This window comes from Lonchura striata, chromosome 11 (genome assembly GCF_050655825.1).
Source record: "Lonchura striata isolate lonStrDom1 chromosome 11, ASM5065582v1, whole genome shotgun sequence".
Classification (NCBI taxonomy): domain Eukaryota; kingdom Metazoa; phylum Chordata; class Aves; order Passeriformes; family Estrildidae; genus Lonchura; species Lonchura striata.
In genome coordinates this window covers 5,652,797-5,664,606 of record NC_140713.1, presented here as the reverse complement: position 1 = coordinate 5,664,606, position 11,810 = coordinate 5,652,797, and the positions used below count along the sequence as shown (strand labels likewise).

General features: G+C 42.3%; 1 protein-coding gene across 1 annotated transcript; it reads right to left on the bottom strand.

The window, feature by feature from the left end:
* CA7 (carbonic anhydrase 7) lies at positions 1 to 9,968 on the bottom strand. Its single transcript, XM_021548755.4, has 7 exons — positions 9,894 to 9,968; positions 7,687 to 7,884; positions 4,717 to 4,835; positions 3,470 to 3,565; positions 3,166 to 3,228; positions 2,009 to 2,164; positions 1 to 1,731 (listed from the first exon to the last, which is right to left on the bottom strand). Exons 1-7 carry the CDS (start codon positions 9,931 to 9,933, stop codon positions 1,609 to 1,611), a joined length of 795 nt encoding a protein of 264 aa, XP_021404430.1. The 5' UTR covers positions 9,934 to 9,968; the 3' UTR covers positions 1 to 1,608.
* Between the last annotated feature and the right edge of the window lie 1,842 nt (positions 9,969 to 11,810).

The window sequence follows — 11,810 nt, the reverse complement described above, 5'->3', positions numbered from 1 at the left end:
TGATTTTAAAGTCTCATTTATTTAATTTGATAAAGAAATTAAGATACATTAAATAGTTTCTACAATACCAGTTTGCATTACTAGCGAAGTTCATAATACATTCATAATAGCTAAAACCATTGCATTTTGTAAGGATTTTCCATTGCCTTTAGCATCTCCTGGATAGGAATCCCACAGCTAAAACAATGCTGAATTAGCCCTCACAACAGCCCTGTGAGGTAGAGGTCAGTGTTACCCTCTTTCTACATAAGAGGAAACTGAGAAACAAAGTTTTAGGTCAGTGTACCAGAAAAACCCTGGAGATTTGAGGAGCAGAATTCCAGTTATTCACTCCTTGTACTGTGGTCCACACCTTGTGTCATCCTTCCCTGGAGAAAGGGGAGCAGCCACAGCAGCTGGTGTTCTCCCTTGTCCCCACTTTCATCCTTGGACATCCCGATTTCTCCATCTCAGCTGATGGAAAGTGATCAACATCAGCAATATCTACCTGAACCACACAGACAGAGCAGGCCATGTGAGGCCCAGAACTCAAGGAGCTGGGAATTGACTGTGGGTAGTCACAGAGAATATCACAGTATTGAGTACCAGAGTCAGAATTCTGTCACTAAGCTGCAGAACCAACACACGCCTGTTCTAAAGCAATTTTGCAGAGGCAAAAGGACTCAGGAGTGCTGAAGCCTTATGTGTGCAGGGAGCATCCCTGCCAGGCAGCCCTGGGGCAGGGAGGGTCTGTGCAGCAATGCACACTCAGGGCAGACAAGATCTACCCAAGTTAGGTCCCTAAAGGAAACAAAACACCTGCTCTCTGTAGGGCAGACACTGAAGGAGGTCATATTGCAGAGCATAGCAGTGAGCTGAGGTAGAATCTGAGCAACTGAGGAACACAAAACACACCTGGATCGCTACAGAGGAACTCTTCAACCAAACTGACCCTGACCAGGGCACAGTAGTCCTGTGTTCTGCATGGGCTGAAGGGACAAATACCTAAATAACACTGCAGTAAACTGCTCTGCTTTTCAACACAGCATTACATTGTAAGATAGCATCTTAGAACACTAGATTTAAAATATATATTTAATTTTCATACCAGGGCCTAGTTGAGGCAAGTAAAGATCTTTTCTCTAGTGTGACTCACACACTGTGTCATCAGGCAGCAAGAATACAGTGAAAGCAATCTTTAAATTAGAGCTCAGCAAGTGGTAACAACAGATTATTAAGGAAAATTTAAGTCCAATTTATCCAAAATTCTTGATTACTGTTTCCTCATATATTAAATGAGACAAGTAGAAGTTGTGGCCATCAGCACTGGTAGATCACCACACAATTTTCCGTTTTATATCAAGTTGAATTTTAATGTCATTTTAATTTTATAGAATTTCATGTCTTGGATAACAGCCTAGTTTACTCAGCTGTCCCTTATATTAAATAGTGCTGGTAAAAAGATGTCATTTCTCCAAAAAAAGCCAGAAGATTGTCCCCATCCAAGCAGAGGGTTCTTGGAAATGCCTGTCTTGTGTGTTCCATGAGTGGTCAGTAGACCAGAGTTTCTGTTTAGAGTATCTCACGTGTGGAAGCTCTTGGATATCTCAGGACCATTACCAGTTTTCTTCAGGCCTTGAAGGAAGCTCGAACAATTCTCCCCTTCAGAGGCTGAGGAGGGCGAAAGTTATTGGCCATTTGGATCCTCTGGTCTTCCTCACTGGTGAAGAGCAGCATGCGGAATTTCTCCAGCTGGAAGTTCAGGGGAAACAATTCACCGCTCAAGGGGGCAATCAACAATAATGTTTTTTTAAATAGGACTAAAAAGAAATATTCAGTATATTTTAATCAGTTAATGGAACAGGTTCAAGCAAAGCTCCCAGAGAGCATTAACAGAAAATAACAGAAGCCCTGAGGATTGAATAGGCTGAATATTCAGAGACTTTTAACTTAGCCTCATTTCAAATCAAAACAGTCTTTGCCTGCTTATCCAGCATTGAATGCTACAATAACAGTGTCAGAAAGTTACCTGTTTCACAGAGATTCTTATAGGTTCTTTCAGCACTATCCATGTCACACTCTCATTAAGGGGTGGGGTTGTCAAAGAACCGAGGTATGTCCAATAATCTAGACTCAAGGGCAGTAGACATTTAGGGTTGAAGCCTCTAAACTGAGCTTTTGTTCCCTGGGAAAAGAACATAGATTGAAATTTATCCTTTTACTTTTAAGTGCAGGTAAAAAAATTTTTTTTTGAAAGAGAAGAAAATGTTTAAGTAACACTAAAAATAGGGGAAAGGAAAATTCTGTAAAGGTTTGGCTGCCTTATAACTGTTAGCCAAAAGTAGATGGCAAGTGTGATGCCTAATGCTGGCTTTGTGGCCTTTGAGGTCTTGCATTATTGTATCTACCAAAATTCACCTCTTGTCACAACAGGCCCAAAAATAATGTAGGAAGTGTGTTCTGTATATAGTGTTCAGTGTGAGTACAGATACTGTCATAGCAGAATTCCTTGTTTCATTACTTTCTCATCTATTTTAGTAGGAAAATTTAAATCCTATAGTCACTGTCTGCTATTGTAAGTATTGGCTTTAAAAAAAAAATCAAACCTTCAAATCTAGAATTAGAGGAAGGTGCATTGATAGAGGAAGATACATCAACCAAAATATTGGTAGAAATAGAAGGAGGTGCTGCCTAAAGTAGTGATTGCCTTAAGTACCACAGTCTAGAGAAATGTTCTTCATTCTGTAGGAGCATCCAAAAGGGTCTTGCTCACTCAGAAAACACCTCAGGAACAAACCCTGGACCTCAGTGAGATCATCCCTGACAGAGCTCTGCAGCAAAGACAAACAACCAGCTTCCACTTGAGCCAGCTGAGGCTCAATGGAAAAGGATTATTTTGCTGAGTCTAAGATCTGAGTCTCAAGGGTCAGGGAGCTGTGGATTTTAGAGTGTTGGGGAAAGGCAGAACCTCTGGATGACCAGTGGGGTCAGCATGGTCTTGTGAGGCACCTGAGATTAGGAAAATAATATGAACTTTGGAGGGGAAAAAGAAGCTACAACTACAATTATGTTCTAGTTATGGGAGGATCTGTGGGCGAGTGATTTTTCATTTTTGTCTCAAAGATGTACATGAGCATGATTTTTAAAGGATATCCCAGAAGCAAATTTAAAGAGCTTAAAACTTACTTTAAATTTTACCATGTACAAAGCATCAGTGAGTCTGTTCATACTGGCATGTTCTTTTCCAATCTAAAATAATGGAATAGACAGGTTAAATAAGAAGGACTACAACTGTGCTTTAATTAGGAGTTGTTTTCTAACCCAAATCTTAACATTCCTACCAAAGTTTATCAGCAATTTGTAATGCATTAATGCTTCCAGTAAGTCATCTGTTTTCCTTAAGCACTTCTTAAATATGTGGCATAGTCCTCAAACACTTTACAGCATAATGCTTTTTATCATGTAAACATGCTATTTTTGCAATTCTTACCTCCAAGAAAACACCAACTACTGCCAAGCCATCTGGAGCTGCTGCTGCCTCTCCAAATGTTGCGTATTTTTTGGCATTCCAATGTACTAAGTGGAGCTTTAAAGAAAAATAACAAATAAGAATTAAATTAGTAATCAAAGTTATGAACATGTTTTTGTATCAATAGCACTAACAGTTGTTCATAACAGAACAGTTGTGTGTCAAAGGCTTTGCTGGAAACATGAAGAAGTTCAATCCTTCGGACAGGTCCGTGAGTGTGGGCAGGAACCAGGCAAATTTTTTTCTGTAACAGCCCACACAGGGGTGGCATGGCCAGGCTTTGGGAGTGGGAGGGTACAGGGGTGGCTTCTGTGAGAAACTGCCAGAAGCTTCCCCAGCTGATGATCATAAGGAATGCACCAGGCTGGAGCAGCTCCTGAAGGACTGACTGCACCCATGGGAAGGACCAGGCTGGAGCAGCTCCTGAAGGACTGACTGCACCCATGGGAAGGACCAGGATGGAGCAGCTCCTGAAGGACTGACTGCACCCATGGGAAGAATCAGGCTGGAGCAGCTCCTGAAGGACTGACTGCACCCATGGGAAGGGCCAGGCTGGAGCAGCTCCTGAAGGACTGACTGCACCCATGGGAAGAATCAGGCTGGAGCAGCTCCTGAAGGACTGACTGCACCCATGGGAAGGGCCAGGCTGGAGCAGCTCCTGAAGGACTGACTGCACCCATGGGAAGAATCAGGCTGGAGCAGCTCAAGGAGCTCACTGTCTCCTGTGGGAAGGACCCCACACTGGAGCACTGGAAGATGTGGGGAGCCCTTCCCCTGAGGAGGAAGGAGCAGCAGAGACAACCTGGGGTGAGCTGAGCACAGCCCCCATTCCCCATCCCCCTGCACCACTTGGGGGAGAGGTGCAGAAAGCTGGGAGTAAAATGAAACCCAGGAAAAAAAGGAGGGTGAGGAGAAGCTGTTTTAAGATTTGGTTTTTATTTGCCATTATCCTACTCTGATTTGGTTGTTAATAGATTTTTTGTTTTGCTGTGTCAGTAACTGGTGAGGAAGCTCTCCTGCCCTTATCCCTTATGCCTTTCCTTATCTCCTTATCTCTCCTCTCCCCATCCAGCTGAGGAGGGCAGGGATGGCTGACCTACCCATGGTGAGCAAGGAATCAGAATCCTAATTCTGCCCCCACTGCAGACAAAGTCATATGACAACATCATTTGTAGGAAATAATCCCGTCTGTGAAAACACATCCTTACCTCACAGGGAAAAGGTTTTCCATCAATGGTGTGCTCTGATCCCTGGCTGTGTGTGGTGCCCCAGTGGAAGTGGAATTGCTTTAGCCGGAATGGATTCTGAAAGGGCCCTCCACTGATTGCTGGGCAGAAGAGCAAAAAAAAAAAAAACAAAAAAAAAACCACAACACAAAAAAACCCCCAAAACAAAACAAAACAACAAAAAAAACACAAAACAAACAAACAAACAAAAAGATAAGAAATAAAAATCAGGAGAAGAAAGCTTAAGCATTCTTTTTAGCTTCCTGCTAGTTAAGCTAAGCACTGTTGGCACAATAGTGGAAAAAAGCCAGCAGGCTCTCCCAGCTGCCAGCATGCAAAAGATGCATCATCCAGGCATTTAAGAGGGGTGGATTTACTAATGGAGTGCATCAAAACTCATTTGAAAATGTAAATTAAAAACACTGTGTGGCTATCTTCACAGAAATTGTAGCTTTCTTGAAAGAGCATATTTGACACATGAAGATATGGTAACCACCCTTATGCCTTTCCAGTTAAACACAATAAATACAAGTGGAACAGATGGAGTAGCCCTGGGAGAGGGACCCAGGGGTGCTGTGGGTGAGAGCTGGCCCCGCTCCGAAACCCCCTGCCCTGGGCTGAACCCCATCATGGGCAGCAGGGGAGGGGGTTCTCTCCCTCTGCTGCAGGCAGCACCTGCAGAGCTGCCCCAGCCCTGGGCCCAGCACAGCCAGGACCTGGAGCTGCTGCAGAGAGCCCAGAGGAGGCACCAGGATGAGCAGAGGGATGGAGCAGCTCTGCTGGGAGGAAAGGCTGGGAGAGCTGGGATTGTTCACCTGGACAGGAGAAGACTAAGGAAACCTTATACCCTGAACATCAGTTAGACAGTTCAGCTAAGTATTTCCTTCTTACAGTATCTTTACTTCCAGTGGAGGTTATCTATATTCCATTTCCTTTAAATACCTGATCCCATAAAAGAGGAAATACAATAGCTGGTACTTCACATGATACCACTTAACCCCAAATCACCTTCTAAAGGTAAGGAAATGCCACAGAGACACTTCATGCATCATTTAGAAATAGCACCTAAGCACAGACGAATGTTTAAGATGCCACCTATAGAAGATATTTTATCACAGCATCAGTAATCCTTGTAATTTTATATGCCACCAAATGCAATACACTTTGCCCAACAGACCTCAAGACCTGATCAGAGTCTCACATTAAGAAAATTAAAATTATATTTAAGATCTGTAAAGCTTGTATCCTCAGTGCCGTTCATAATATTTTATTTCAAGAATGGAAGCTGGGCCTTGTGTGGTGCTACCACATGTGCATGCTTCTAGCTGACTTGTATGCAGGAAACTGGCTCTGCCAAAGCCAAGGTTTTAGTATTAATTAAGGGTATAAATACTCCTAGTATGTTTTTCTAAAATTAGAAAAAGAATGCATCACCTGTCCCTAATATTTTAAGAAGCTGAGCTATTATGGATTACTGTCAAAATTCTGTAATGTCATTTTTACACAGCTTTGAGTCACTAGATCTATTTCAATACAACTAAAAGCAGTTAAACCATGTTTCCCACTCCTAGCAGTCATTTTCCTTGAAAAAATGTTATTGAAACAAGACACACTTAGTGTAGAAAGGGTTTCATTCCTGGCAGGTGCTCTGTGTCTCTAAATTCAGAGTAATAGATGTTCTTAAACTTCTAAAGCAGAATAAAGTTCACTGTTACACAGATACAGTTCAGCTGAAAATTGCATTAAAGTAGTTACCAAACTAAGATAATACTTCCAAGAGGTTTAACAAATTCTATTTATAGGGTGACATTCTGAACAGATATGTGCAATAAAAATGGAAAATGCTCACCCAGTCTTCTTTGCAAATTCAGTAAAGATAAGATGCTTAAAAACTTGAGCATCTCATTGGGCAGGTCGTTAAATTCATTCCAGAAGAGAAATTTTAAAACAAGATATCTGGAATATTAACCTTTAGCCCTTATTTCAAAGGTCCTGGTAGGACAGACAAGCCACTTCACAGAAAAAGTAATTTGTTTTCAATAGCAAGGAATCCTATTTAGTTTGTGTCAACCAGCACACCCAAAAGGAAGAGGAAATCAGCTGATAGGTTTAAAAATTGTTCCAGTTCTTTTTGTTTTGTTTTTCTAATGCACTCTTCCTATTTATCAGCTACTTTATTATCTCTATTTGAATGCTCTTCCCCTACCCCCAGAGGTAAAAGCACAGTCTACCATGGAAAGAGACCTAACAGAAGAAATATTCAATCACTTAAAGAATTTACATTCCCTGCCAAGGGCTGAGACAAGAATAATGTACAACTGCAGACAGTCCAACATCCAAAGTTGGCTGCTACCAACTCAGAACTCAGAATGAGCTGAAGATTTTCTAATTTCTGAAGAAACCAAAGTGCTACGAGTCAGGGAGGAAAGAAGAAAATGCAAGGTAACAGTAACCTGTCCAGGTACAAATTGGTGCAGGGATTATGATGACTGTGCTGCATGACCCAGCTCTGCTTATCCTCTTCCCTTCCCTGTGGGTGGGAGCTGGGCACTGAGCCAGAGCTGGCACGTGAGTTGGCATCTTTGATTGGGGTGATCACGAACCAAGCACTGAGGAGCTCACATCCCTGCTCTGGGTGCTGGATGTGGTCTAGCAGTGCTGGAGACATGCCCAGCAAACTTCAAATCTCATCTCAAAGAAAAGGACTGCAATCAAACTTCTCATTTTCCTGACGCAAGAGCTTTTTCTACTGAAGAAACACTTATCGATCTGTGATATTGCATTGCTACAGAGGCTCCAAGTGAAGACAAAATATAAATGGCTGCAGTCACATGCCTTGTTCTAAACTGAAATTATACATCATAGAAGTTACTCTGTACAGAATGTACTTAATTATTTCCCCCACTAAATCCCAAGCTGGTGTTGTGAGTCAGCTGGCTGTGCTAGTCTCACCTGTCCTGTCATCAGTGTCCTCAAACTCCACCATGACGGAGTGGCCGGTGTTGGAGATGCTGAGGGAGCTGCAGGACTCATAGGAGATGACGAGTGGCTGCAGGCTGGGGTCATAAACTGCCCGTGCAGAGTCGATGTCGATGGGGGACTGCCGGTTCCCCTGGGCAATGGGGTAAGCTTTGTGCCACTCAGAAGGGCCTTCAACAGCAAGCAAAGGAAAGCAGCATTATTTCCTTCCCACCACACACAGAATGGTCCTTATGGGTTTTCAGGAGGCTTGAAATAAAGCTTGTTCAGCAAAGTGACTCCAATGTTTGGAATGTGAGAAATTAATTTAAATTCTAAGCTGGTGTGGTTTTATTAGCACAAGCAGGCTGCAACAAGATGGGGATTCAAAGATCTTGTCCAGAACACACCAAGCAGATCATGGCACATCAACAGACTGTCGTACCCACAGTCACTCGTGCCACTCTCTGTCTGCAGAGGTTGGAGTTACCTTGATAAGGTGTTCCAAGGTGGGTACTGGTGTAAACATTTGCGTGCACAAACACACTCCCCAAAGAAAAAGCATTTAATTCTCCCTGGGAAAGAGAGTATAAAAGCTCCAGCAATTCAAATTAGATGCAGATGACTCAGTCTCTTAGCTACTGACTATGCAGTTATTTTTAAAATAATTTTATGACTGCAGTAAATCTTTGAGACAGCTCCATTCTTCACTCATGCCCCTTATGGTATCTCTCTAACCTGAGTGAAGGATACGGGATGATAATTAGCACTTTTAGACTTCCTGACCTCAATAAAGAGGGGGAAAAGCCCAGTTTAATAGCAGAATTCTGCTGCCAGACCTGGAAGAATCTTAAGCCATTTGAGATAACAAAAGCTTATCCATATCAAAAATTCCTATTTCTTGTGGCTCATTTTCTACTTTGCTATAGTAGTGAAAGCAGCAATTAAATTCTTCTGCTGCTTCTTCTGTGCATAAAGTATAACAGTAACAATTGTAGTTTGGGATTCTCAAGAAGCACATTTTTAATCGTAGCATTCTCACATACTTTCACAAGGGGAATCTTTTTTTAAATCAAGCACAGGTATTTAGCCTCCTTGAGTTTACATAATACAACAGTGATCCATTACACTGTTACTTAGCTTTGACACTTTCTGCTAAGCTTATAAAATAATATCTTTTCTCAGCCTGCCTAGCAAGCAGATTTAGGAATTAAATGCTCTTACACAAGCTAAGGCAATATCATTTGGCTCTCACAAGCTTCATAAGAGTATCCATGGCTCTATTATGCCTAGCTACAAGCACAAATACATAACATTATTTACTAGCACTAACCAGCTTCATTTGGTATTCAAACTTGCTTTCAGACTCACAGAAACTAAAGGAATTGCTGTTAAGAAAGAGACTGGCCCCTGAAGATTATTCAAAAGACTCTTGTTGGACACTCAGCAGCTAAAATAATTGCTGCAAGGAAAGAGACTCCTGCAAGTTATGCAATTGTTTCATTGGCCAGCATCAGCCACTCATCCACCCTGTCTGTAAAGGATCCAGGCACTACATGATGCTACTGTGGCAATTCTTCAGGAGCTCCACATCCCCCCCGTGCACTGTGACACACATCCTTGGAGGTGGGAAGCAAAGGAGGAGGACTAAATTAAAAACTGTCAAATCAGAAAGCCTAACTTGTTCTGTAAGAGATCTGATACTGATCTGTACAATGTATTGATGTACTAGACATACATAACATATAGCTTATTTTATTCACTTTTATGAAAACCTACATATCACGTTTCAGCAACTGCACAGAATCGGGAGATCTATTACTGCTCTACTGAATCTTCCTTACCTAACAGAACTGCTTTTGGAGAAAGATACAGGTAATCTTTTTTATAACAGCATTTTGGAAAGGGACCCATCTGTAATATCTGCAGTCTGAAAAAAACCCAAAGCATTCAAACTGCTTCCCTCAGTTTAGGAATGTTGATTGCAACACTGAAAGGCAGCAGATGTAAACTTGCACATTTTTTGGTGCCACTTGCTGGGTGCCATCGATTATCAATAAAGTAATTAATTACCTGCTGTATAAACTTGATTCTTGCAGACATCAAAATGCAGGCAGCTCTGCAGGGCTCAGGCAACAGCTCTAGAAAGAAAACGAGTGGGGGAAGACAGAGAGATGCAGCACGGAAATGCCATAACCTACCGTCAGCCTGCCCATATCCCCAACTGTGCTGGCCAGTCATTTTGGGAGCTGCCCCTGCTTGGCTCCAGCTCCCTGAGCAGGGCACTGCTGCCTACCTGCCTTTATAGAGGCTCCCGTGGGATAGGGTCAGCCCCTTAAAGATACAGAGCAGCCAAAGCAATTCCTGCAGGACAGGGAAAGCTCCCGTCTTCTCCTGCTCCAGCCCTGCTGCTCCTGCTCCTGCTCCCCCTATTTGCTAAGGCAGCACAGCTGAATGAAAATGTAAAACTCAGATAACTGAAGTCTCAGGACTTAGAGAGAAAGCCAAACTGCGGATCAAATCTAGGAAAAAACATCAGTGTTTTCTCATTCTCTGTCCCAAGGAAGGAAAAGCCATAAGGTGCTCTAAGCATCAGAACAGTCATGCGCAGGTGGGACCTGCCCTTCTCCCATCTCTGTTCTGCAGGGAGAAACATCACTGCCTCTATTCTGAAACCCTCCTGCCAGCTGCAGAAAAGGAATGGTGTTTTCACCAGATCTGTAATTAATCACAATTGGTGCTTAGTTGAGATGGAGAACATTTTATTCTTGGAAAAAATCTTCTTGTGCTGCTTTTAAAGAAGGAACAAATCAAACAAATTAAGGATTAATTGACAATCTGATTTTAATTTTGAAACTTTAAAGAAACATTTTAAATGGACAAAATTTAAAGAATGGTTATATGAAGGACAGAACATAGCAGACTCCAGAGAAAGGAGTTGATCTGTGAAGCCTCAGTTATCTGGAATGATCCAGTAGTTGCCTGCACCCTGCTACAGCCATGGAGAGGCTACAATGATTCACCCAATCTGCAGCTGTAAATTGTCTTAATACATCTCTAGGGCAAGGAAAAATGCTTCTTCATTGTAATTTTGTTAGATCTGAGGAAATCTCTCTGTCAAGACTAGATTTTCCAAATATATTGATTTTCACAAAGACAATAGCACACAAAAACAGAGTTTCTTCTATTATGCAATCAAGAATATGGAAGGAATAAATCAATAAGAACATTTTCGGCAACTTTTATGTTGTTGTACTGCTGTGTAAGTATTAATTTTCTTTTTCAGGAGGTTTCCATGATAGTCAGCTACAAAACCTTTTAGAGTTGCTGATGCCAGCTAAATCACTCACATAGGGATGTAAACTCCTACAAAGGTTTCCACAGGAGAGTTCTACAACAGCTTACTCAGGTCAGCTCCTCAACTTGTTCCTGTCAAGCTGCTGTGACCCACTCAGGTCCCTGGCACAGACACTGGGTGTGGCTGTGTCCCAACAGTCTGGGAACACAGGCCCTTGTGGGCACCCAGCACTGGAATTAGAACCTTAAAATACTCACTCAGATGCAGAGACAGAAAAGCTGTTCCAGAGAAAAGTACAAAAAATACCAACACAACAGTGAAAAGAAATTGAAGAGGGATTTTGTGCATTAAAAGAGCAGACCATAAGCTGGGGAAGCCCACGTGCAAGGCACAGAATGCTAAGCAACTGTTTTCAAGAGAAACATCAACACTAGGCTCAGGTGAGCCCACAGGGCACAGTGGTACTACAGTGCCCAACCTGCACTGGGCACCATGGACCCCTTCAGCTTTTATCTTCTCACTCAAACCCACACAGATCTCTACAAACATGTGGAACAGGAAGAGCTCTGGGACAAGTGAAAATATCCCAAAGATGTGGCAGGAAACAGACTCCACGAAATGGAGGTTTAAATGGGTGGATTTAGAAAAGTGGAAAGGGGAATGACAATACCTGAGGCGAAAGAAAAGAGAGCCTGAATAACACTTTAGCTTGTAAAATGTATCATTAGTAAATGATAGTCAATGTGTGTATGACAACTTAATATGCTTCTGTCTTGGTTTGGAAAGACAGGTGTCTGCTAAGGAAGGCAGGAGCCTGCCC